General features: G+C 41.8%; 1 protein-coding gene across 2 annotated transcripts in view; it reads right to left on the bottom strand.

The window, feature by feature from the left end:
- The window catches only part of UNC5D (unc-5 netrin receptor D), a 615,641-nt gene that overhangs the window by 84,948 nt on the left and 502,796 nt on the right, over positions 1–27,897 (bottom strand). The window contains exon 8 of one of the 2 annotated variants that reach the window (XM_061134611.1): positions 13,889–13,921. The exons of the other annotated variant lie outside the window; for it this stretch is intronic. Within the exon in view, the coding sequence (XP_060990594.1) occupies positions 13,889–13,921 (33 nt within the window). The remainder of the gene's footprint in view (positions 1–13,888; positions 13,922–27,897) is intronic. 2 annotated transcript variants of the gene reach the window in all.

The following is a 27,897-nucleotide window of genomic DNA, read 5'->3' as shown; positions in this document are numbered from 1 at the left end:
ATGACTTGACAATAGTCTGCAGTTATTATATTTTTGGTCAAAGCTGGTGAGAAAGGCTAAGTGATTTTCAAAGTCCTTTCGAACTTCAGAGTTCAAGAACTAAGTATTCACAAGCTCCTGTACTTATGAATTATAACCATACCTAGTCATTCATAGTGACTCATGTACCCCAAGGACTAAATTTAAGGGCTGTTTATTTAGTTTGCCTTCCTCTCTTCATAGGACTCTCACTTAAAAGACATATTAATGCCACTTATTCACGGAAATTTGGCTCATTCCCATGAGTTTAACTATCAGATTAGAATCTATTTTATAGGATCAGATAGCTACACAAAATGAATAAAGGAGCACAAGAAAATGCCTTTCAAAACATACAGTTAGAGAATGTGGGACTGACATGTACACATGGCTAGATTTAAAACAGGCCAACAAAGACCTACTGTCCAGCACAGGGAACTCTGCTCAATGTCATGTTAACAACTGAAATGAGAAAAGAATTTGAAAAGAACAGATGCATGCATATGCATAACTGAATCACTTCGAGGTACACCTGAAACTATCACAATGATGTAAATCAACTATACTGCACTATAAAAGAAAAAGTCAAGAAAAACATACAGTATTCTGTTTTTATCTTATTAGATACTGTAGAATGACCACTGCTCTTGTTTTAGGAGGAAAAAACTCAGCGACTTGACTTGATGTACATAAGGCAGTGAATTACTAAGGAATTCACACAACAGAGATTCACAAAGAGAAGGCTGAGAGAGACAAAAGGAGTGGAAGACATAAGAATTAGCTGCTCTGCTGGACTCCCAGGAAACAGCCCAGTCTCTAGCCCAGCCCCTCCTCATCCTGGCCCAGAGGTACAGACAGGGCTGTCTGAGGGCTGTAGACATTGAGGGATGTGCCAAAACATTTAACTGCAAGCTAACACATAACAGAAGTTATTGTTCAAACTGTTCATACTTGTCATTGAGAAACCATATTTTTTCTTGAAAAAAAAAAAAAAAAAAATCAGAAAATAGCTTTTAAGTGGTCAGCTCCGGTCAACCATGGTCAGCAGTTCTGATGATACTTGCATTGCCTGGAATCTCATAATCCCATCATCAGTCGGCATCTTGACTTTTCCACCTTGCCATCCTCCAAAACCTCCTTGTTGTCATTAACAACGACAGCTGCACACTCTTCAATAGCACTTACCATACGCCAGGCACTGTTCTAGTCTTTTATTTACACTGATTAACTCATTTTAATCCTTCCAACAAACTTGTAAAAAGGCGCCAATTTAAATATCTAAACTGAGGCCAGAAAATCACTTGTCTTGCCCAAAGCCTCATGACTGATAAGTAGCAGAGCTGGGATTCAATCTGAGGCAGCGTGACTCCAGAATCGATTCCCCGGCTCACTGCCTATCCCAGTGTGAACCTCTGCCCTGGTTGCACCGCCTGATACTGAAAGCGGGCACAAGCCCCTGTGTCCTCGTCTTCTGCAGTAAGAGGCCGACTCAGAAGTTAACGACTGGGAAGCATGAAGACGTAGAAACAAAAAATGGCTGCTGGGCTGGGGAACTGCTAACAATTTAGACTCTGAATCTGCCACCTGGCAGACTCGCCGCACTACCCGTTCCCTAAAAGATACAGATAAGTAGCTGACATGCGGGAAGCAGCGCGCCCCCCACCCCAGATGAAAACTGCTGACCACAAGAACACAGGCCCCAGACCAGCTGGAACCATTAAGTTGATGATGCTGTTTCCTTCTCACCTCACCACCGGCCAATCAGAAGAATGTCCATGAGCTGATCACGTCCTCTTTGTTTTTTTTTTTTATTTTTTATTATTATTATTATTATTTTTTTTTTCCAGTGGGTTTTGTCATACATTGATATGAATCAGCCGTGGATTTACATGTATTCTTTGAACCATGACTATACAACTCCTCACTACCCTCTCCAGGGCGGGGCATGCAGACGTGAAAGTATTAGCCCACTGTGGCCCCCTTTGCCTGGCAAAGAAATAAAGCTTTTTCTATTTCACCCAAAACTCTGCCTATGAGATTTAATCCAGCATACAGTAAGTCCCAACATATGAGCCTTCAAGGTATGAAATTTCAAAGATGCAAATGTGCCCCGTATGCCAGCTATTGCACTGTAATACTGTATTAGTACTTTCTAAGGTACTGTACTGAAAGATTAAAACAAATACTCTCTTTATTTTTGGTACTTGTTTTTTTATGTACTATTTGTGTGAAAAATATTATAAACCTATTACAGTAGAGTACTATATAGCCAATTGTATTAGCTGGGTACCTAGGCTAACTTTGTCAGACTTACGAACAAAGTGGACTTACAGACATGCTCTTGGAACAGAACTCGTTTGTATGTGGGGGACTTACTGTAAGGAGGCTGAATTTCAGCAAAAAAACCTCTTGATGGCAAGGGTAACCCAGTAATGGAGCCTTAAGCTCGTGTCTGCTTCTCTGAGAACTGCGGGTGTGATCATATTCTCATGCTCACAACCAAATCTGTTTGCCATAGAAGTATTCTACGTCTTCTTTTACAGATGACGGCACAGGTTCAGATAGGGTAGAGGCTTCTTCATGAGAAAATGGCAAATGTGGGGTTTGGACACCCACTTGTCTTCACTCCCAATGGTGTAACCATCCTCTTCTCCCTCACTGGGTCAACCAGCCCTGCTGGAGGAACCCACCAACTAGACTGGCGGGGATCATCAAAAACCCAGTGCTCTGCAAACCCACCTGGGCCTTCTTTGCAGCCTAATAATTATTGTATCCATGTCCCATGACCAAGAACAGCTCTTCATCAACACAGTTACTCTGAACTTGGCTTGCTTTCTTCGTCACCTCTGCTTTCTCACTGCCCGTTTTTCCATGTGAGTCCCCTTCCCTCCAGCGCACACACACCCTCCCCTGCAACTCAAAATTCCTCTGCTCCATCCGTGCTTTCCTTTCCCTTTCCCTTTCCCTGTTCCCCCAACAGCTGCTGCTCCTCTGTGTCAGGCCAGCTCTGATCCGCCCTCTCCTGCCTCCGCAGGGACCTGGCCTCATTCATTATTCCCTTTCGGTCTCGCATCGTTCAACTTTGCCTCCACACCTGAGCCTTGCCTTCTGGCCTCCAAACCACGGCCTGGTCTCCCTAATCACTGCTACCCCAATCCTTCTCCTGACTTACTCTCTGATAGATCTCTGAAAGAGGCAGTCTTTTTTCATATCCATGAAATTCTAAGCTCTTTGTTGAAAAGACCTACAAAAAGCACTTTTTAAAACATTAAACCTTTCTTGATCATAATTTCCCTAACCAGTTAACCTTTATCCTGTTGAAATAAAAGGATAAACAGAAAATACACACAGGATGAGGAAGTGTTTTAGGAACTATAAAAACTTATACTACACCAAGAAAAAATTTATCCTTCAACTAAGCCAATATATATGATATTGCATACATGTGGAATAAAAAATGATACAAATGAACTTATATACAAAATAGATCCATAGACATAGAAAACAAACTTATGGTTATGAAAGGGGAAAAGGGAGGGGGTGGGATAAATTAGGAGTTTGAGATTAACATATACACACTACCATATATAAAACAGATAACCAACAAGGACCTATGGTATAGCACAGGGAACTATACTTAATATTTTGTAATAACCTAGAAGGGAAAAGAATCTGAAAAACAAACTCACTTTGCTGTGCACCTAACTAATGCAACATTGTAAATGAATTATACTTCAATAAAAAAATACACAAAATTAAAAAAAAAGTAACCACTGTTGATAGTATAGTTGAGATCTTTCGGGAAAAAAATGTAAATTTCCATGTTGTTTTTTTTTTTTTTTTTTTACCATCCTTACTCTAAAAGTTATATAATCATTATTATATTTCCATGATTTCCTTTATTATGTTGCCTTTTTTCCCCACTGTGTACAACACCTTGTAGATCATTCCTGTCAGAACGTACAGACATGCTTTACTTCTTTTCACATGGGCTCAGCCCACTGCCAGGCTCTATCATGATTTAACTTGTTCACTATTTCTATACATTTCACTGCTCTTTTATGCTATTAAATTCTGACTTTTGCCCAAACCACTGTTTCCTCTTCAAGATTGTTCACAACCACTCTATCAGACAGTGCTAACTACCTTGATGACAAACAGTCTTGAATCAGGATCTCTTGCCTTGACTCCTGTCTGAAGTCCTCATCCTATATTTCCTCCTGCTCAATGGATAAAAACCACCACACCACTGTGCGTTGTGCTAACATCTCAAATTTGCCAGCTGATTTATATGGTCACCGTTCTCATCTCTTCAAGTATTTTCTTGAATTCCCTTTTTCTAGTAATGACATCATCAGGGACCAGGCTTGAGCCTGAAGAGTCTCCTTTCCTTTTCTGCCCATCGACCCCTTCCCCAAATGACTCACACGCCTTACCGAAACATCCCCAGTGCCTCTCACATCTCACTTTGGATAGGAGGCACCCACTCCGCACAGCCTCATCTACCCTGGTACCCAGGCTCCAGTCTCTGTTCATTCTGAACTGTTAAACCCGTGGGTTACTCTCCCCAAACACAGTTCTGGTCCTGCCACTTCAAAACCTATCAATGACTCTTGAGTAGGCGTCGAGTTCACTCTAACAGGGACTTCCCTTATGGCTCAAGATACTTTCTGCTTTGCCCCATCCTAGTTTTCAGCTATTTTTGCTCGTTTCTCCTCTATATGGACTCTTCAACTTCTGCTTCATTGACTATGCTAAAGCCTTTGACTGTGTGGATCACAACCAACTGTGGGAAATTCTTAAGAGACGGGAATACCAGGCTACCTTACCTGCTTCCTGAGAAACCTATGCCAGTCAAGAAGCAACAGTCAGAACTGGACGTGGAACAATGGACTGGTTCAAATTGGGAAAGGAATATGCCAAAGTTACATATTGCCACCCTGCTTATTTAACTTCTATACAGAGTACATTATGTGAAATGCCAGGCTGGATAAAGCACAAGCTAGAATCAAGACTGCAGGGAGAAATATCAATAACCTCAGATATGCAGATGACACCACCCTTATAGCAGAAAGCAAAGAGGAACTAAAGAGCCTCTTGATGAAAGTGAAAGAGATGAGTGAAAAAGCTGGCTTAAAACTCGACATTCAGAAAGCAAAGATCATGGCATCCGGTCCCATCACTTCATGGTGAATAGATGGGGAAACAACGGAAACAGTGACAGACTTTACCTTCTTGAGCTCCAAAATCACTGTGGACAGTGATGGCAGCCATGAAATTAAAAGACTCCTGCTCCTTGGAAGGAAAGTTATAACAAATCTAGACAGTGTGTAAAAAAGCAGAGACATCATTTGGCCAGCAAAGGTCTGTATAGTCAAATTTATGGTTTTTTCAGTAGTCATGTATGGATGTGAGAGCTGGACCATAAAGAAGGCTGAGCACAAAAAAATTAGTGCTTTTAAACTGTGATGTTGGAAAAGACTCCTGAGAGTCCCTTGGACAGCAAGGAGATCAAACCAGTCAATCTTACAGGAAATCAACCCTTAATATTTATTGGAAGGGCTGATGCTGAAGCTCCAATATTTTGGCCACCTGATGCGAAGAGTCAACTCACTGGAAAAGAGCCTGAAGCTGAGAAAGATTGAGGGCAGGAGAAGGGGGTGACAGAGGATGAGATGCTTGGATGGCATCACCAACTCAATGGCCATGAATTTGAGCAAACTCTGGAGATAGTGAAGGACAGAGAAGCCTGGCGTGGTGCAGTCCATGGGGTCACAAAGAATTGGACACAACTTAGCAACTGAAGAACAACATGGGTCCTACTCTTTAAGTGAATCTGATTATAGACATAACTCAAAGATATTATGGGTTCACTTTCAGACCACTGCAAAGAGCAAATATCACATAGACAGGCACAACTTGTTTGGTTTTCTGGTGCATACAGAAGTTATGTTTATATTATACTGTAGTCTGTGAAGTGTGCAATAGTATTATATCTAAATAAAACAATGGCTATACCTTAACTAGAAAATACTTTATTGCTAAAAAATGGTAGCTATCATCTGACAATGCAGAGCTGCCACAAATCCCAACTTGTTAAAAAAAAAAAAAAAAAACGGTATCTGCAAAGCACAATAAAATGAGGATTGCCCAGATCCATTTTCTTCAAGTAGACTTTGTACTTCAGTAGATTTCTTTCTTTTTTTTTTGTTCAGATGTTTTGCTTTTACTGAAAGGCTCCCTCCTCCAATATGTTTTAATTCTAACCATTCTCCCAAGATTGACAGTACAGATAATCTATTTAATAAAATGTTTCTTGAGAATGCACATTCAGACATGTTTTATTCTTTTCAGTAAAGTTGCCAGATTAAGCAACTACAAATATGACACAGTTAAATTTGAATTTCTGATCAAGAATGTATAACTTGAGTAGAAATATTTCTCATGCCATATTTGGGACACGCTTATGTCAAAAATGTATTCACTGCTGATGTGAAATTCAAATATAACCAAGGGTTCTCTATTTTATCTGGTAATTATACCTCTGGATTGCAAAAGAACTGTCTTTTTCCCCATCAGGAAGACCAAGGTAAAATGGAGAGAGTCAAAAAGCAGGATCTGAAATCCAGCCCTTGAGAAAATGACTTCACTTTCATTTTCTACTCTGGGAATTCAAGATATAAGTTCTAACTTTGAATATAGTAATACGTGGGGAGATGGGACCTGTGAATTCACATTTTTAGCAAGTCCCCTGAGTTACTCTGCTGCTGAAGAACATTTCGTTCTATCACTTATTCACTGTGCCTGAGATTAGTTCCAAGGTATTTAATGGAGGAAACTTCATCGTGTCCAGTAAGGTCAATGACATTCTTAAACATGGTCATACGAAAAGGCATACATTTATGATGGAATAACAATTAGTTAGTAAAAAGATTACAAGCAGTAAGAACATTTCAAATGTTGCACATATGCTCGAGTTGAACTGATTCACAGTAGGAATGATTCTGAAGGACAAACAAGTCATGCAATTTGGGAAAATGCTATATTTATGTAATGGAAAATAATCAGCAGGAGATGAAGAAAAATGATGGGTAAAATAGAAAAAGAATTATCCTGTAAACCATGGCTAGAAGATTAGCACTGATGCCAGTCACCTAATGTTAGCTTAAAGACTTAGAAGTCTACTGAGATTTTAAAGATACTATGGTTCAATGTAGGCTTCCCAGGTGCCTCAGTGGTAAAGAATCTGCCTGCCAGCGCAGGAGCCACAGGAGATGTGGGTTTGATCCTGGGTCAGGAAGATTCTCTGGAGGAGGAAATGGCAACCTGCTCCAGTATTCTTGCCTGGAAAATCCCATGGACGGAGGAGCCTGGTGGGCTACAGTCTAAAGGGTGACGAAGAGTTGGACATGACTGATTGACTAAGCAAGCACACCTGCATGGTTCAAGGTCGCAGATAGTTCTATGTGTTCAAGGTACCATTCAGGTCTATACAGCCTGAAAAAGAATGTCCAACCTGCCAGTGTGGACTCTGCATCTTTTGAGGAGTTCTCTAACCTAAGAACGTGTATTCCGAGAATCCACATGATTCCACTATGGATGAAAACAGTGTACTTGGGGGAAAAGATGTAGAATGGATTAAGTGTCAATAAGGCGAGGAGAAACACCTAATTTGTAGACTGTAAGGATACGCTGGAGAAGGAAATGGCAACCCACTCCAGTATTCCTGCCTGGAGAATTCCACGGACAGAGAAGCCTGGTGGGCTACAGTCCATGGAGTCGCAGAGAGTCAGACACGACTGAGCAATTAACTCACAAGGACACATTGGGGTCATTCTTTGACAGAAACGATTCTGGGAAACTTCCCATTTGGACTTTCACCTAGCACCGGGCACTGAATAGATGATTATTAAAAACTGCCTCCTTACTTCCCCTCTTCTCAAATCATTTGTCATCTTCTACTTTGTACTGAAGTTGTAGGGAAGAAACATTTCTTATTGTTTCCTTCACGCTTCACAGGGCCAAGACTATTTATACAGAATAATTGTGCAATAAATATCTACTACACGAATGAGTTAAAATAAATACATAAAAGCAAAGTCTTTATTTTCACCTTAACAATAAAAGACTCAGTGAGGAGTTAGCCGGAAGATGTAAGACCATAATAACAAGTATGAATTGAACATCTAATACATACTACTGCGTGCATGCTCAGTTGTTAAGTCATGTCTGACTCTTTTGTGACCCCAGGGACTATGGCCCAACAGGCTCCTCTGTTCATGGGATCTTCCAGGCAAGATTACTGGAGTGGGCTGCCATGCCCTCCTCCAGGGGATCTTCCCGATCCAGGGACTGAAACCATGTCTCTTGTATCTCCTGCACTGGCAGGCAGGTTCTTTACCACTGTGCCATGTGGGGACGGTGGTAAATGTCACAAGCATAAGGGTGAACAGACCCTATACTGTCTAGCAGATGGCCGGAAGGATGTCTATCAGAGAGGGAATTTGGCCTGGGAGAAACGCAGTGAACATACAGGATAGAAATAAGGAAACTGCTTGACAATCAGTCAATAAGAGGAGTAACTAACTCAGACTTTAGGGGCTTTGCAGAGGCAAGACTGAAGCCTGAAGGAAGGATTCATTCAACAGGGTAACACTAGGTGGAGGGAAAATTTTCTGGCTGACATTAACAACATATAAAGAACTACCTGCCCAAATGGACCCAGGGTGTTCAGAAAACTAAGAAGCTTTCTTAGGTGGAAGAATATAGGAAGTTGATCGGGTAGAAAGGGAAACACCTAATAATTAAGCAGCTTGAGAGAAGCTGATATGACTCAACAATGCCATCTGAGACCAGATCCCATAGACAGTTTAAGTACCTTGTACTTTATCTTAAAAATAATGGTCAGCTCTTGAAAAGGTTTAAACACGGAAGTGAGGTGACCAGAATTGATGTTTTTTTTTTTAAAGATCAGATAAACTGATGTCAGCCAACTCCAGATACAGGAAGCAATGATAGAAATCCCGGTTAGGGAGAAAGATGTCCTGAATGCTCAGGTTTTGTCTCGGACATCATTTTCCTTTTACTTGGCTTTTCGATCACTACGCTGGCTGCTACTTTTCTGTCTCCTGTGCAGTAACTTCTGACCTGCCCTATATCTCAGTGTGGATGTCTTACAGGGCTGAGTCCTCAGATATGTTCTCTGTTCACACTCATTATCCAGTGACCTCATTCAACCTATTGGTTTTAAATATCATCTGGACACTGACAAGCCCCAGATTTATGTCACTGCCAGGATTCTCCTCTGACTTCCAGACTCATATATTCAACTGCCTGTTTAAGAAGTATTTTAAATGTAGCATTTATAACAACGAACTCTTGAGCCTCCCTCCAGATATGCTAAACCAAGTTTGCCCCAGATCAGTAATGGCAAGCCCATCCTTCACGTTGCATACAAGTTTTGGAATCATCTCTAATGCTTTTCTTTCTCTCATACTCTGTATCCAATCCATCGGCAACTCCTTTTGACTCTGCCTTCCAAAGATATTCAGATTCTGGACCTTTTCTACAATTTTCAATGCTCTCTATCTGGCCCAAGCCACAGTCATCTTGAATCTAGGTTATTATAAAAGTTATATTGTAATAGCCTAGATTATTGGAATAGACTCTTGTTATAATAGATCATTGTAACAGATCTCCTTGTTTCTGCTCTGGTTCCCTATATGTTTATATTCCACGCAGTGGGTAGAGTTTATCTTTGAAAATATTAGGTCATATTACCATGAATGAACACCTTCAATAGCTTTCCATCTCACTCACAGTCAAGGTCAAAGTCGTTACCATGGCCTATAATACACTTGGTACTTTTCCCCCATGCCCCACTTCTTTGACCTGAGCTATTATGCCTCTTCCCATTGCCACTCTGCTCAGATACCCAGCCTAATTGTTCCTTGGATACCGCAGCAGGCTCCCATCACACGGCCTTGGCATCCCACTCTTCCCTTGCCCTGGATGTACTCCTCCCAGATCTCCAGAATGTCTGTTCCCTTGCTTTTCTTCAGGTGTCTTCTTAAAGGTGACTTTACCACAGAGACCTTCTCTAAACACCTTACACAAAAAAGCAACTTTCCCTCCATCCCTATCTGAGCCTCTTTTGCTTTATTTCTCTTAATGACACTTGTCACCACCTCCATGGCACTCAGCCCTCTATATATAATTTTCTGTGCTTTTCCCCCACCTCCCTCACTGGATCTGCAGGCTTCACGGGAGCAGAAACTGTATCTGGCAGGCTCAGTACTGTACTGATTCTCCACCACCTAAAACATGTCCACGCCCATGGGATATACTCAATAAAAAGATGCCGAATGGAGGGAGGGGTATGGAAGAGAGAAGATGGAGTGAGTTGGTGAACTTGATCTATCTGCATGGCAGAATGGTTAGATGGTGGTGATTCTTTGAGTACTGAGCTGGAGAAGAGAGAGGAAAAAGACAGCAGTCTAGGAGGCTTTGCGAGTGTGGGACCCTACTGAGCTGAAGGCATAGCATTCCCTGAATGAGAGAAGATGGGAGGAGGCCTGGGTTAAAAACAGAGGCAGAGAAGGATGCATTCTGTTTTGAAAAAGCTGAGATCCGGGTAACTGGGAGACATTCAACTGGCGAAGTCCCGGAGGTAATTGACTCTGGCCCAGTGAATGGGATTTGTGCTTAGTGTGTGTTTCTGTTAGTTACCAAACTACGTGGGAAGGAGATGGAGAAAGAATACCTTCTGAGCTATTTTCTAGGGGGTACCTGAATCCTTTTCATCCCTAAGGTGAACTTGCTGAAACAGCCGCTCCTTGGGGAGCCTCTAGGCAAAGCCTCATTCCCAAGCCTCCGGGAGTCTGTCTACACGCGACCATTTTTCAGCCTGACTCCGGGGGTGCGTGTTTGCCATTCAGAACCTACTATATTTTACTGCACTTCCTGACATTGTTACACAACATTTATTGAAAGCACATTTGATGGTAATGAAGTTTCTATTAACTATGATTAAATCTCATAAAGCACCTGAAGATAATTTAAGATGTGCAGAAGCAGAAAATGAAACATTCGGTTTAGTACATTAGGAAATGTAATTGATTAAATTATCTCATTTACAATAAGTGCTTTCATGAGCGATGCCGAGCACAGATTTCCCCCCGTTTGTCATTATGATTTGCCAACAGATACCTTCAGACTTCACTTTCTTTTCACACCTCCCCACGACTCAGAGCCGGTTCCTCAGCCCGCCTCACACGAATCTGTGCGGGAGGCTCTGAGAGATGGGTTCCACCCGCCCCGCCGTGCAGAGGATCACGTGCACGGCTATATATAGGGAAAGGTTGTTTCTCAATTATCTTCATAATTGACTTTGATTTTGCATCAGTGATGATTCATGGAGTCTTCAACGAAGCCCCCCTTTCACTGAACAAAACTGCAGCCGGCCTCCGTATGATGCACTCCTATCCATGCAGCCTCCAGAACCCTGATCGGATGCCTCCGGGAGCCTTCTGCAATCACATTGATTCTGTTAAGGTTTTATTTTTAGAAAATCACAAATTAAAACAGTTTAAGCGAGTCTGCAGCAGTATCCACCAATTAAGCACGGTGTGCAGGAGTGAGAACCCCAAGCAAAAACTCATTCAGGAAGTCTCCGAGGACCAGAAATAGCTACTGGGGGCTTTACGGCTGGATGTACAGATGTAACCAAATTAGAACAGCACTGGACTCACAAACTAAGCGTGAAATTAATTTTTAAAAAACACACATGCAGGGTTCCCTGGTGGCTCAGTGGTGAAGAAGACACCGGCCAGTGTAGGAGCCACAGGTTCGATCCCTCGTCTGGGAAGATCCCATATGCCGCGGAGCAACTCAGCCTGTGCACGCGCACTGCTGAGCCTGTGCTCTAGAGCCCGGAAGCCGCAACGACGGAAGCCCTTTCGCCGCACAGGCCTTGCTCCACAACAAGAGAAGCCACCGCAATGAGAAGCCCGCTCACGGCAACTAGAAAGTAGTCCCGGCTCACGGGCAACTGGAGAAGACCCAGCACAACCAAGAAATAAATAAAATAAAAATATATTTAAAAACATGCACACATATTGGCTGCCACATGGCTACCCATAATTTTGCTTGTGCTACACACGGGGACCAGGGGATGGGGCGGGGTGGGGGTGGGGGATCTATGATCAGGAGGCACTCGGGCGGGGGGTGGCGGGGACCCCACTTACTCCAGGGAAACCCTGGGGTCTTGAACAGATGGACACTCATCGACCTGCTCCTTCTCCCTCTCTCCGCATGTGCGCACACGCATACACACACACACACACAAACAACACACAACCAGGTTTCCCCATCGTCTATCTTCCTATGGAGTTCCAAATCCATCATGCAGGACTTGAAAGCCGCTGCCTAACCCCCAATGATGACTTTATGGGCAGCAGACGGCAGGGAAACAAATTAAGATAGCTTGTTTCTGTTGTTCGGGAAGTTCTCAGACTCTGGAAGTCAAGGCATCCTTCTATCTCAAGCCTGCCTGAAGCAACATCTGAAGCAGGAACATCACAGCTTTGCTGTATCTTTTTCTCTCATGCCTCCGGACCCTTGTTCCCCAGATACCAATTTCTGTCCATCTTCACAGGGTCTTAATTCTTTCAAAGAAGGTGGCTAATAAAAGCTGTTAAGTCTCCCAAGCTATTTGAATTTTAATACCCTAGGATTTAAAAGATCAAAAGCCATTCGGTTTAGACTAAAATGGGAGATACTAGTCAAGAATGTCTTTTACAAGCTTTACAAACCAAACTCTCCTATTGCTTAGAGCTACACGGCTGAGGCCCTTCCATGCGGACTTTGGCATCTATATGACACCCTGACATACTTTACATATTTCTGAGAGTCACTGGGGGAACATATTAAAATGTAGATTCTCCAGAGCTCTCCCTGCCCCTGTACCGGGGATTCAGATTAATTTGTTCTATTTTTTTTGCAGCGTCATATTTAACCAGCTTCCACCATATCCCAAGATTCTGATGCATGTGGTTGCTTATCTAAGTTTTGAGAATATTTTTCTAAGACACTGGTTCTCAATCTGAGCTTCACATTGAAATCCCCTAAGGAGCTTTTAAAACTGAGGATTCCTGGGTTCTAAGTCTCTTCTTCTCATGTGATTTCTCTGGAGTAACAGCCCAGGAACTGGGATTTATAAAAGGCTTCCAGGTGGCCCCCAAGTTCAGCCAGGTTTGAGCACCATGAGGCTGAAGGAGGAGCTGCCAATCATCTGAGCTGGGCTTCTTTCCCCAAATCTGGTGGATGCCCAAGAAGAAGGGAAGGCAAAGGCCTCGCCAGGAAGCAAGCCAGTAGACAGAGAGCTCCAGCCAGCATCCACCCCCGTTAGGTTCAGTTCCTGGCCATTTCACTGTGGCTCTTAATCTAATCAGTTGCCATGGATTTCAGGGTTCATCTCTCAGGCGCCCCCTCCCACTCCTTGATGGAAAGTTCTATAATCAGGCTACTGCCCAAGGTTGCTCTTGTGAAAGCCTATACTGACAAATATTTATAAATTTTAATGAGATAAATCTCAGAAATAAGAGTCCTGGATGACAGCTGTACAGAAATGGACTGCTACCGCCAGACGGAATCAAAGCAGAGATTTAATCTGAAGGAGGGGAGGGGCGTGCATATTTCTTTTCCATTTTAACCTCTGATATGTGACTCCAAACCCAACAAGAAGAAACCTCCCCCCAAGAGCCCTGGATCTTTCGTAAGAACTGCAATTCCGTTTGGCTCCTAAACAAATATAACAGTAAAGCAGCAAATATGAGAACAAATGATATCCGCAAGAGGAAAAATAACTTACTTTGGGGTTTTATTTCATGAAGAGGTTTTTTATCTAAAAGAAAGAAAGAGAAAGAAAAAAAAAGAAAGTTGCATTTAATAAATTCACACGGAGCAGATATTCTACATTCCTTCATGTCTACCTCTATAAAGGAAACACTTTCTTTCTGCAGACACTATGGATTATGTTGTTCCTATTTTTCCTTTTCATTCTAATTTAAAAAAATTTTTTCTCTTTGGCAGTATTTTTTCTAGGATGATTGCTTCATTCTTTTAAAGTAAAATTCCCTCAGGCTTACTAGAGTTTCTCTCTGTAGCATTTGCCAGATTCTTATCAGCATGATGAGAGCAGTGAGCTTGCAGCCTGCCCTGTTTTATATCCAGCCAGAAGTCTGCTCAAGTAAGGAATGCTATTTCACTACATATGATGGTGGAAAAATGATCCATGAATAAATATTTAAAGGGATCCTGCATTGGTTTGCAGTTATCATGGCCTGGGTAAATGGTTCCAAACTCTGCTGTTTTGTTTTTTTGTTTTTTCTCCTGTTCTTGTTGGGTATAGATGCAGGATAGTGTGTTGAAGGTTTGTTTTTAAGAAATTATGCTTTCTGGTTTCAGATCTCAATTATCTGTTAAAATGCGGATGATCTTAATGGAAAGGTGTCCTTCTGATCCTGGTATTGAGCAGGGCAGCGGTCAGCTGAGATGGATACAGAGAAGAGACACTCAAATCTTTTCTAAAGTGAGCGAGACATTTTTATCCATTCTTTTCATGTCCCTTCATCCACCATCCTCCTGCCATCTTCCATCACTAAATAATTCTGCAATCATCTTGCAAATCACTTGGAGACACGGTACCTGGGACTCTGTCTGCCTTACACCACAGTCCTTCCACTGACCACTGCCCTGCCCTCGGTCCTATCCCAGGCCAACACGACTCTACCACCAGGCAGAAACCCGGGATGACTCTGCTTCAGACTCTCTGTCAAATTCCAGAGGATCTGCAGGGCGCGCCAGCCCTCTCATTGATGCCTTCTCAGGGTGTCGATGGAACACCATCAGGCGGCAAGCACGGGGGCTGTTGCTAACATTCAGAGAGTGCCATAAAGGAGCGGACCTTGAAAGGTCACCCTGGGTACGCTCCTTCCCCTTAGCCTGAAGGCAAGCCAAGCGGGGTGAGACACTGTCATTCTGGATTATGTTTTGAACGGAATCAAATCTCACACAGTACACATCTGAGAACTTCGTAAATATTATCTGGCTGACTGCACCTTAACCCCTCCCAGGCAGACAGGCATAGCGAGGCTCCAAATCCTTCACGGAGGATCTCTTACCCTAACCCGCTTCTGCACTAAAGGCTGATTTTGACAGAAAATCCTTGCCATGTGCATCAGGCACAACTCTTGTGTATTTTGTCATCTGTTTTGTGATGGAAGTGACTTTTAAAAGTTGTGTGTAAATCATACTTCTGCAAATGGGCCACCATTGTTTTTTGTTTTTTTTTTTACAGTAAGGGGAAAGTTCACTGACTAAGGGTGATTTCTGGCCAATCTTTCTTTAAAAAGGAAGTCCTGGATCTTCTCTGGTGGTCCAGCGGTTAGGACTTCACCTCCCAGGGAAGCGGGTGTGGGTTTGATTCCTGGTGAGAGAGCTAAGATCCCACATGTCTCATGGCCAAAAAAAAAAAAAAAACCCAAAACATAAAACAGAAACCATACTGTCACAAATTCAATAAAGACTTTAAAAAGGGCCCATTCAAAAAAAATCTCGAAAAAAAACACCCCCACAAAAGATAATTTGTTCAAATTGATATGATCAGATTCTTACACAGTCAGGTTTCTTTAAGCCCAAAGCTTGCATTTCCCTGACTGCACAGATTCAATGCCATATTAGTTTTCCTGAGAGCAGGTGGAAACTCCCAAGGTCCAGATGCTAATGCACTCAAGAATTAGAAGAAAACGGCTTTGGTGGTTTTAACCTGACTTCAGTTTTTGCTTATCGCACGCTATCTGAAAGCATTTGGCATGGGCACAGCCCTGCTGGCAGGCCAAGGCTGAGACATCTGAAAGTGAGGCATTGCTAGGACCACACAGAGAGACACGCAGAACAGCTGTTCGGAGCTCTGGCTGCGCTGAACTGTATTTTCTTCTCTCTAAACCACAGGAATGAAGATTATTCTGGGTAGCAAAATAAAACTTGATTAAAAACAGGTGAGATATATAACCACTCCTCGGAAAAATACATTGAATATAGCTGTAAAAACAAAAACGGGGATTCTACCTGGTACAGTTCTGAAAAATGAAGAGAGAGGTTGGGGCTGAAAATTCCAAGGCTAAGGACCCCAGACAGAGGACCACATGGATGCATGGAGCAGAAGAGGAAGGCATTTTGCCCTCTGACCTCCAGCTAGCTCTAGGGTTGTCATCGTTGGCAGTGGGATTCGTGCGGACTCTCGGATCAGAAGTCTCAGACTGTCTTCATCTATCTCTGTGACCTCAATGTTCCCCACAGTAAAGTGGGAGCAATAAGGTTCTTAAATGTTGGTTCTGGGAATTGAACCCAGAAGCCATGAAGCAAAGGGCTAGCACACGTTCAGCATTGATAAACAGTAGTTGATAAGTAATACTGTAACTTTCACATGTTATGAATATGATCCTCATACTCGTTCAGAGGACAAAAATGACCCACATGCTGCTGCATGGACACCAGTCACAGCTCCAGGCCAGAAACTCTAGTGAATTTCAGGGGTATTTGAATGGGAGTCAAGAAACATGTGCCTGACGACTTCCCTGGTGGTCCAGTGGTTAAGACTCTGCGCTCCCAATGCAGGGATCCCGGGTTCAGTGTTCAGTCAGGGAACTCAGATCCAACACGCCCCAATTAAAGATTCCGCATGCTGCAACGAAGACCCTACATGCCACAACTAAGACCCAGCGCAGCCAAAAAACCCCCAAACACAAAAGAAATGTGTGCCGACTCCTGGCCTCTGCTTGCTGGCACCAAACGCAAGTGCCACTTTACTCTGATACATAAAAAGAAGGACAGGGATGAGAAGACCTCCATGGGCCCCAGCTTTCACCCCTATAAATCTTTAGAAAAGACATTCCATAGAAATCCACATAAAATGAATTTCAGAAACAGAGTAACTAGTGTTCAAACGGCTGCTTCTCTATCATTGGTGACAACGCTAAGATCCGGCACGTGTGTGTGCCTGCATCTTCTCATGGGAAAGGCTGGAAGTCACTGGTGCCCACGAGGACTTTAGTTCCCCGGCATTGGCATCAAAATTGGGTTCTGCTGTACTTTGTGAAATACCAGTATCTCGTCAGCAAGCTGCTCTCAGAGACCATTTTCCTAGCTTGAAATGTCTGATTAGAGACTGTTTTCCCATGATCTTGAGAGAGGGCTCCCCCCATCCGCCCCCAGACCTCACAGTGTTGTGGAAGAACAGCCCACCTCATGGTTCATATCCGTTCATTCTGTTTGCATAATCATTTTCTCACAAGGCTCAGGGCCACGCAGCTATTGGCCTTGGTCAACCAAATCCTGTTTTAATTTCACCTCTCTCCAAGGCCATGTTCAAATGACCCCTTTAGTAAATTAATCCATGAAAGCGATGGTTCTTCACATGGGCTGCCCATTACAATTATCTGGGAGGTTTTTTCCTGGTTTTATTGTTTTTTAATACCCATGCCTGGGCCATCCTCCAAGAACTTCTAATTAATTGGGATTTGTGTATTTGTGATTATTGAGGGCACCCCCACTTCCTAACAACAAATCCGGGGCTCTGTGTACTCAACTTCAGTTCCTCTCTGCCTCTTTAAGAGGATCTCGGGCAGCTGGAGTGTACAGATGGGTCCAGAAGGATCTTAGAGGCAGAGAAATGTAATTCTGAGCCAGTGGCAGCTGATCTGTTTTTGGGGAAATCCTACCAGTTTTCACAGGGTCTACATATACATATACACCAAGAGTATCTTCTGGGTAAATGGAAATTGATAATAAGGAATTATAACTCAGTCTTCTAATGATTTCGCTAAAGATGCAAAAAAAGTGTTTCTTAATAGGGTTTTAAATTGTTATGCTTTCTTTAAAAGTCATTTTTATTATTTATAGTTACTGCAGTTATTGTATCAAAAAAAATAGATAAGTGCAAAAAAACCCTGCATAATTCCACCACCAAGAGATAACCACCATTATGCTAAATGATATATACAAGTCTAAGCTCTTTTTTCCCTTGTGATCTTATATGTATAAGATGATATGCACACATAGATACTTCTACATATATTAGCAGAAAACTATATGAAATTGATTGACAGTAATTGATCATTTTACCCTCAAAGACATAGAACTGTCTTTTATATATTGTTCTGCAGTCTGCTTTTGTCTCAGTGCTGTATTGCAAATATTGCTTCGTGTCTCACCACATGTGTGGTGAGAGTATATGTGTGTAGAGGTGTATATTTATACATAAGAGAAAGGAAGGGAAGGGGAGAGAGAGACACAGAGGCAGAGAGAGGGAGAGAGAACAATCTACCTCTTTATTTTTGGTGGTTATTCATTTCTTTCCCACCTTTCTTTAATTTTTGGCTTCCTTTGTTATACAGGATGCTCCCAAAGCATTTCCATGGCATCCATTGTTCTTACAAGCTATTTATGGTTGCATTCCTACCTTCCCACCTACCTACCCACCCACATCCAGTCTTATCCTTTCTCTGCCAGGGAACAGACATGGCCAGCTATGTGCAGCCCACATGCTGCAGATCAGAGAAAGCAAGACTGAGGAGAGATGCCGTGTGTGTAGAGTGGGTTTGCGGACCATTACACTGTGGAGATGTCGCAAGATGACAGATGCGGATGGAGTGTTCAGCCTCCAACCCACAGACTGGGCAAGGGGCTGCCCTCAAAACTTGTGCCTTGTGATTATTTGAAATTGGCTCCTATGGGTTTTGTATACCAAACACACACATTTCTTGAGATTCAGCCATCAAAGTCACTCTGTGTGGACCAAATACCCACCAGGACAGACCCTTGCATAGCTCTCTCCTCAGGGCAACAGTTGACACATGTCATTGGAACTCATGATCACCATTCTTCTCCCTAAACCAGACATGCCCCGTGTTTTCGTCTTCAAAAACCACTTTTATTATTTCCTTCTTCATCGACCATGTGGATTTATGAAGACTTTGGAGCCTTTTTCACCAACCCCCTCCCCAACATATGTCTTGAATTCAATTTTATTTTAATTGACCCTCCAATCTTTGTAATCACAAATTATTTAGAGCTAACTCTAAAGTCTGTGGAAGAGTCAGTCTTCTCTGTCCATTCTCTCTGGCTAGCTCCTTATTTGCTGGAATAGTTTTCTAGCACCATCGAGCAGGAATCTACCATGAATCTACATTGCCTCCAAATTGTGGCCAATTTACCTAACATTAAGGTCTTCTATTAACTGTTCCCACCCCACCAAATATGACTCAGTTTCCACTGCACCTCAAGAAAAATCCATGATCTCATCTGATCAATCCATGAATCTCAGTGCTTCTGCCCAAGCTGCTGCCTCTCTCTGGATGCCCTCCTCCCTCCAAGCCTTCTACATAAACATGTCCTCTCTCCAATGCATAGATCAGTTCCTGCTTCCTTCATGAAATCTTTGGTGACGACTACTCTGTTCAAAGGCATCTCTCCCTTCAGTAGGCAGTTTATCTTACTTAATGTCACTAAAATACAAAGCACAGGTTTTTCAAAATGTAGTACTTCATAAGTGTTCATTTGATTTTCTACTTTTATCATCACCATTAGTTATGGGTTCTGAACAGGAAAATCCTATTGAAAAGAATGAAATCATGCCATTTGCAGCAACCTGGATGGGCCTAGAGATTATCATACTAAGTGAAGTAAGTCAGAGAGAGACAAATATTATGTGATATTGCTTCTATGCAGAATCTACAAAAAATGATACAAATGAACTTATTCACAAAGCAGAAACAGACTCACAGACTTAGAGAACAAACTTCTGGTTTCCAGGGGGGGATGGGTGGAGGGGAGGGATAGTTAGGGATGGCCGTGGACACACTGCTATATTTAAAACAGATAACCAACAAGGTCCTACTGTATAGCACAGGAACTCTGCTCAATGTTTTGTGGCAGCCTGGTTGGGAAAATAGTTCGTGAGAGAATGAATACATGTATATGTGTGGCTGAGTCCCTTTGCTGTCCATCTGAAACTATCACATCATTGTTAATCAGCTATACTCCAATATGAAATAAGAAGTTATACAGAAAGAATCTGAAACAAATATTGAACTCTAATCAGTTGTATGCTTGCAGAAGTGTTTTAAGAGTGAAGTGTACTGATGTCTACAATCTATTTGGAAATGTATCAAAAATAAGATGGGTTGGTAGAGGTGCAGGTATATGATAAAGCAATATGCATGTGTGCATGCTAAGTCACTTCAGTAATGTTCGACTCTTTGCCACCCCATGGACTGTAGCTCGCCCGGCTCCTCTGTCCATGGGATTCTCTAGGCAAGAATACTGGAGTGGGTTGCCATGCCTTTCTCCAGGGGATCTTCCCGACCCAGGGTTTGAACCCAAGTCTCTTAACGTTTTCTGCGTTGTTAGGCAGGTTCTTAGCACTAGTGCCATCTGAGAAGCCCAAAGCAATACAGCAAATGCTAATTGTAGAATCTAGGTGATACAGACGCTTATGTGTTTGAATATATTCATAATAGAATGCTGGGAAATTTTTTAACATGCTTTTTGCTTGATTATTTACTGATTGGAAGAAAAGAAGTTATTGATTATCACTGTGCTTCATTTCCACATGCTTTCTGTCTCCCTCAAAGACAGAATTAATTAAGCAGCAGCGTTACGCTCTCTGAATGTTCTCTGAAGTTGCAGGAAATCCCAGGATCTGGCAGACCTGCTTTGTTATTAGCACCGGCGGATAATTGGGTAAACACAAGGTCTGCTCGGCATTGGCAACATCGCCACGACTGAGTGTGTCAGGGCAGACCCTGAAAATGACAAGCAGAGATTCTGTTTTATTCTCCCGTGGATGGTGGAAGTTCACTAAGGCTCTAGGACATGCAGGAACACACCCCCAGTTCTTGTAAACACCCTGAAACTCTTCCGGTGATGGGAAACACAGCAACATACAAGAGTGTAAAATACAGCACATCTCTCTTTTTACTCTTTTCGCTTCTTAATTTCCACGTCGTGGTTTTCTTTTTTGTAAGGTCCTGCTCAGAAAGCACTCCTCAGTGACCATATTTACCCCATGTGTTAGTTCAGTTAGTTTGATTCTTGCTTCTTTTCCCCACTTTCCAGCCTGTACATGCCATCATAAGATCTACTGCCCCTTTTAAAATGAACTCTTGAGCAGAGTTCTCTGCGCTATACAGTAGGTCCTTTTGGTTATCTGTCTTACAAATAGTGTATATGTCAATCCCAACCTCTTAATTTATCCCTCCCTATGGGAAAAGAATCTGGAAAAGAAAAGATACATGGATATATAAAACCGGATCACTGTGTTGTACACCTGAAACTAATACGACATTGTTAACCAAATCTACTCCAATATAAAATAAAAATTTAAAAAAATAAAAAAAAAATTTAAAAAGTGAATTCTGAGCACATCCATCTGGGTAGGACAAGTGTAGAGAATAAGAGGTTTTGAGAGAGACCTCACAGGGTGTCCCAGTGGTTATGTCTTGTTAGAGGAATTGCTGGCTTCCTCAGAGATAGCTGGGTAATTAGAGAAAGTCCAGGACTGGAATGGCAAAAACGCTCACCTGAATAAAACCCTGTAAGATTTGAGATGTACATGAATGAATGAACATCAGCTCTATTGATATTTTCCACCAAAGGACTGTTCACGATCTCATCATATTAATTTGGGGAAGTCAGTTGAGTACTCTAAGAAACAGTTCATGGATGCGACTTCTGATGACAGTGACCTTCCAGAATCGCCCCTCGGCTGAAGCAAAAGATTCATATGCATGAGTGATTGTCTTCTTCCCTCTTTCTTTTTTCAAATTTATCTCTTTAAGGAATGTCTTTTGTATTTCCTAAACTCAGACAAATAAGTATCCATAATGACCGTACTTCCAGGGAGCGTTTGCATATTTCATTTTTGAACTAAATCATTTCAGTTTCTAAATTTCCTACCACCTCTGTTATAAAGTCCTATCCATTCCCACTGATTCTGTGTGAGTTAGTGTGTTTCCGTGCTGGATATACAGAGTACAGCATGCTTTGAGGTCACTGCAAAGACGTTTAAGCACGTGTCTACACTTTCTTATCAGCAGTTGGCCTCAAAGTGATCAAGGGTGATATTTTGAACTCTGCTCCAAGGGAAGATGCATATTAAAATCCTTTTTCCATCCTATAAATTGTTTTGCTTTGACTCCCTCCCTTCCATCCACGACAGAAAAAATATGCATGTGTACACACACACAAGCATTCACTGAAAACTAAACAAAAATGTTCAGAGTATGTAATTCAAGCTTAAGGGAATAAATTATTGATTAATCTCACGGTGACCATTTTCCTTAAGGCGAGAATAATATTCAAATTATTTAAAAAATCATTTGAAGGCATCCCATCAGTGTAAGTACCAGCCCTGACATAGGGTCATGGTATGTCTGGGTTGGTCCCTTTAGTTGCTGGGTCACAGGGAGGTCAGTGTAGGGAATGGATTAGGGGTGGTGGTAAGATTTGGGAGGGTGTTTATTATGATGACTATTCACTAATTGCTAAAGAAATACTTAGCAACTGACATACATAGGCCGTCAGTCCTCTCTTAAGAAAAAAAAAAGCTGGAAAAGAAGTTGTGAACTGAGAATTTTTACTAGTAGATTTATTCTAAGCTTCCTCAGGGCTTCTCTTGTGGCTCAGCTGGTAAAGAATCCGCCTGCAATTCGGGAGACCTGGGTTCGATCCCTGGGTTGGGAAGATCTCATGGAGAAGGGAAAGGCTACCCACTCCAGTATTCTGGCCTAGAGAATTCCATGGACTGTACAGTCCATGGGGTCGCAAAGAGTGGGACATGACTGAGTGACGTTCACTTTCACGCTTCCTCAGTCCTTCCGCCAGCCATACAGGCACCTGCTGTGACCCTCTAATTGCCTGTATGCTCAGCTGTGTCCGACTCTTTGCAACCCTATGGATTGTAGCCCAACAGCTCCTCTGTCCGTGGGATTTTCCATGTAAGAATACTGGAGAGGGTTGCCATTTCCTCCTCCAAGGGATCGTCCCAACCCAGGGATTGAACCCACATCCTGTGTCTCCTGCGTTGGTAGGTGGAATCTCTACCACTGAGTCACCTGGAAGCCCATAGTCTAAGTTACTTGCACCTTGAGTCTGTATTTTCCATCTATTTCTGCCCCAGTGCCTTGACCAGTAAAGGGAATATGGTGAAAGTGAAAGTTTTATTTGCTCAGTTGGGTCCGACCCCTTGCGACCCCATGGACTGTAGCCCACAAGGCTCCTCTGTCCATGGGATTCTCCAGGCAAGAATACTGGAGAGGTATTCCCTTCCAGTATTGGAATTCCATCCAGAATGGCAATACTGGTTGCCATTCCCTTCTCCCGGGGATCTTCCTCACACAGGGATTGAACCCAGGTCTCATGCATTGCAGGCAGATTCTTTACCATCTGAGGCAGGGAATATGGTAGGTACTCAATAAATATTTATTGAATAGATGAGTGCTACTCAGCCTTGTATGGACTTTCAGTTACAAGCATTACAAAGTGAGGGTCTCTAAATTTCCCAATTCCTGCATGATTTCCTAGGACATTGTAGCTTCTTACTGAAGAGAATGCAGTAGATGCTAGAGACCTGCTTTGATGACTCAGTTCCTGGAAGAGGCCATCAATTTGGCTATCCACTTTCCTGTGGATAGGAGAGGGGTTACCTTGATTTCAGATCTAAAAGATGTTCCCTCATCACCCTGCATATTCATCATCCAAATGGTTAATCTTAGGTGTGACTGAACTAGACTATCTCCTCAAAACTGGTAAAAAGCAAATATCTGACAGCACTGACCTGCCAGTGGTATTTATCATCTTATACACACAGATATATAAAATGCAAATACATGTATACAAGATGAAATTCATTTACATACAGATATATATACATATGTATAGGAAAGCTACATTTAAGATGGAAAATTAGAACCAAGTTTGCATATTGAAATCAATCTTAGAGATCACCCAGCTCAAAATCCACCCCGAACCCCCGCCCCACATCTGTTTGATAGTTATGGACGCAAGTCAAGGGGTGGAGAGAGGTCTGTCAAAGCCACAAGCTACTTAACGAAATAAGTAAGACTTAGGACTCCTGACTCCAAGTTCAGAGCCCTTTTTGCTACCCCATGATCATTTGGCCCGTTCTAAATGATTACGGTAATTTTCTATTCCACTGCAAGCTAACCCTGCACGCTAGGGTTAGGGATAGGGGTTAGGGGGTAGGCCCAGGGCTCTTCTCAGGATGATATTGTCACTTCTCCAGAGAAAGGGAAAGGCCAGGGTTAATGATAAAGCATCCTGGTGATGTTCATGCCACCGTCATTTTCTGGATCACACGTCTCAATGCTCTTGAAGACACATATGGATTTAATTTGCCACTTTAAGGAGGAAAGTTAGGATCAAAACAAAGACATTTCCTCTGTATTAATTCACTTTGCTCAGCACACCCCAGAGGGCACTGAATTCCCTACAAGAGTAGACTACTCTGTTTTAAATCACTTCCCTGATTGGGTTCTTGCCATTTCTTTTACGGTTGGTCCACTCTATGATCTCAGCCATTAAATCTTTCTCCAGTCCAGACTATAATATTTCTTACTTAGAGTTTTGTTGAGCCCTGATTAAATAAATATACTGCAGAGAGAGGTAGGGTCTGGAATACATAGAACTAATGAAGTGGAGAGAGTTTGTTTGATAGGACAGAAGCCTAAATTTTGGAAACTTCCTGACCATAAGGGACTCTGGGTAGCATTAGTTCCTGAAAAATATGATCTATATATTTTAGATGAACTTTTTAAAAAAAGGTTTTTTTTTTTCTTTTTGATCTTGAAAACTGTTAAAGTCTTTATTGAATTTGCTACAATATTGCAAATCTGTTTTATGTTTTGGATTTTTGGCCACGAGGCGTGTGGGATCTCACCTCCCCGACGGAGATGGAACCCATGGTAACACCTGCACTGGAAGGCGAATTCTTAATCACTGGACTGCCAGGGAAGTCCTTCTACTTCATATTTTTGAAACAACAAAAAACATGGAAAAACTGCTAATTTGTGGGCTGGGGGCATAAGAAACAAGGGCAATGCTGACTGCTAACAAATATCACTAATCCAGAATGGCTGGCACCAGGAGGATAACCCTGGAATCTGTAGATTGCTGTTTACTCCACTAGTGTGTATGGTGGACTTATTTTCCCCCAATGAGAAAGGATTTTTAAGTGTGTGTTGGCAACTTAGAATCTGCTTTATAAAAATTTATTTTCTAACACAATTGTTAGGACACATCTATTTCTTAATACGAGGGAAACTCTCAGTATAATGTGGAATGATTTTCTCACTTGGGGATCATTGAGACCTTTCTCCTGGGCATTCACCTTGAGTTATTTTTAATTAGAATCACAGAATTTAGGACTCAGGACCTCATAGATCACCTGGTCTGTCTTCTCCTTAGAACTAAATCCCACCTGCAAAGGAAGACTGGAAAATTAAGAGCTGTTCATTAAGCTATTGGGTTGGCCAAAAGGTTCCACCAATCTTTTGGTCAACCCAATACTCATGAGATGTTTCTTGGAAAGGATGCTGACCCTTTGGTTTGATGCCAGGTTGTTAGGGTCCTTGTAAACTGTTTCCCTACAGTATGTCTCAAATTACCACTCAGAACTAGTTGCTACAAAGAAATATCAGTCAGGTGTATTAGGAAAGATTTTAACAAAATATCTACAATGTCATTTGTCAATACTTCTGGAGAAAATGGAAAACCTACTTTTTCTGCAACAAGAAGAATCCCATTACTAGAATAATAATATGAACACACACATACACATTATTATTTACACAAATGGAGTGCTTACTGTAGATATCCAATACTTTGCATGGATTAAGTCATTTCCTCCTCAAAAGAACTCTTTGTAATAGGCACTAATACTTTTTTATTTTTAAAGGAAGGTTTTATTATTTATTTGTTTGGCTGAACCATGGGGCATGTGGGATCTTAGTTCTATCACCAAGGATCAAACCTGTGCCCCCTGCATTGGAAACTCAGAGTTCCAACCAATGGACTGCCAGGGAAGTCCCAATAGGCATTACTTTAACTTTTATTTTCTAGTTGAGTATATTTAGGCTTAGAGAAATGAAGAAATTTTCTCATAGCATAGCAACCAAAACTCAAACTCAAGCAATCTGACCCCAGAGCCCAGGTTCTTGGACCTGATTGTTACCTAGAGGATGAATGTTCAAATTCTATAGGCTCAGTTCCCTCATTTCTTTCAATTCTAGGTTCATGTTCATATCTCACTTTTCAGAAAGAGAACTCATCTCAACTCAGAACCACAGAGGACACTGAAGTGCCTGCAGTCTTTGCTCTCAACGCCGCCAGCTCAACCGAGGTCCACCCTGGCCAGCCCTCATGGAAACGCAACCTCTGTACCTTCTGACATCCCGAGTTCAGAGCCAGTGCCTTCTCTGTGCTTCCTAGGGATGCCATCTACCAAGTATTTCTTCTTTCTTTGTCATAAATTTGTATTCCTACTGACTGTGGCTAAAATTTCACTTCCTGGAGAAATGTCTTTAAGCTTTCTATTGGGTTTTCTGCCGCCAGTTTACACTGTCATGGGGATCCCTTCTTGTTTGTCTATTGAGTTTTCTTGGTGATATGTATACCCTGAGTAATGTGATCTTGGAAGGAATGTATCCTGCTCTCCAGCTGCCCAAATTTAATTCAAAAGTCCTTCCTATTTACAGTGGAAGTGTTTTATTTCAATTCCTCCCATAAAGTGAACAAAGTTAACAAGATGTGTCAAATAAACAATCTTCTAGAAATGCTTCTGTCGCATGACAAAGTACTTCCTCTCCAAATGCATTCGAGGAATGTAAGCACAGTGTAAAAGTTCATATTAAAATATGTTTTGGGGGGGGGTAGTTGATAGGAATAGGAAAAAGTAGAAGAAAGAAATGAAACAACTGCACTGATTCATATTAGCTGTGAAAGAAGTTCTTAAGTGGGTTATTTCATGACTCTGCATGTGTGGCACAGGTTTATGAAGGAATAAAGTAAAGGTAATGACAGAATGAAAATTTCCTGCATACAAAAAGCATTTTAAGTACTTGTTTCAGAACTGGTTGGTAAGAAAGGCCACAGTTGTTTTTTTTTTTAATTGAAGTATAGTTGATTTACAATGTTTTGTTAGTTGATTGAATCTATCTATCTATCTATCTATACATATATATACATATTCTTCTTCAGATTCTTTCCCTTATAGGTAATTACAAAATATTGACTATATTTCTCTGTGCTACACAGTAGGTTGTGTTATTTATCTATTTGATATACAGTAGTGTGTATATGTTAATCTCAAACTCCTATTTACCCCTCTTCCACTTTCCCCATTGGTAATCATACATTCTTTTTCTACACCTGAGGTCAGGTTGTTTTTTGTTTTAATAGTTTACTAAATACATATCAATAATTGGCCAGCCGATGAAGGTCAATCCTTATTTGGAAGGGGGGATTATGCTCAAAAAGACAATCAGATGTCTTTTTCTTCTTGTTAACAAGGCATAAATGGAGAAAATCCACAGGGGGTGGAAAACAAAGCAGAGATATTTTACAGTGATTTGTTTGTATATGGTTCATTCTTTTGCCTTTTTTTATGCTCAGTTCCACGTAGGATGTGGTATTTGAGTTCAGGTCCTCTTATCATGAGGTACAAATGGAACAGTTTTAGCCTTGTAGAATTTTTTAAAAATGCCTTCACTAAGACACATGAGTATTAAGCTATCTCTATTT

This window comes from Dama dama, chromosome 32 (genome assembly GCF_033118175.1).
Source record: "Dama dama isolate Ldn47 chromosome 32, ASM3311817v1, whole genome shotgun sequence".
In the NCBI taxonomy this organism is placed as follows: Eukaryota; Metazoa; Chordata; class Mammalia; order Artiodactyla; family Cervidae; genus Dama; species Dama dama.
This window is presented reverse-complemented; position numbering and strand designations above follow the sequence as displayed.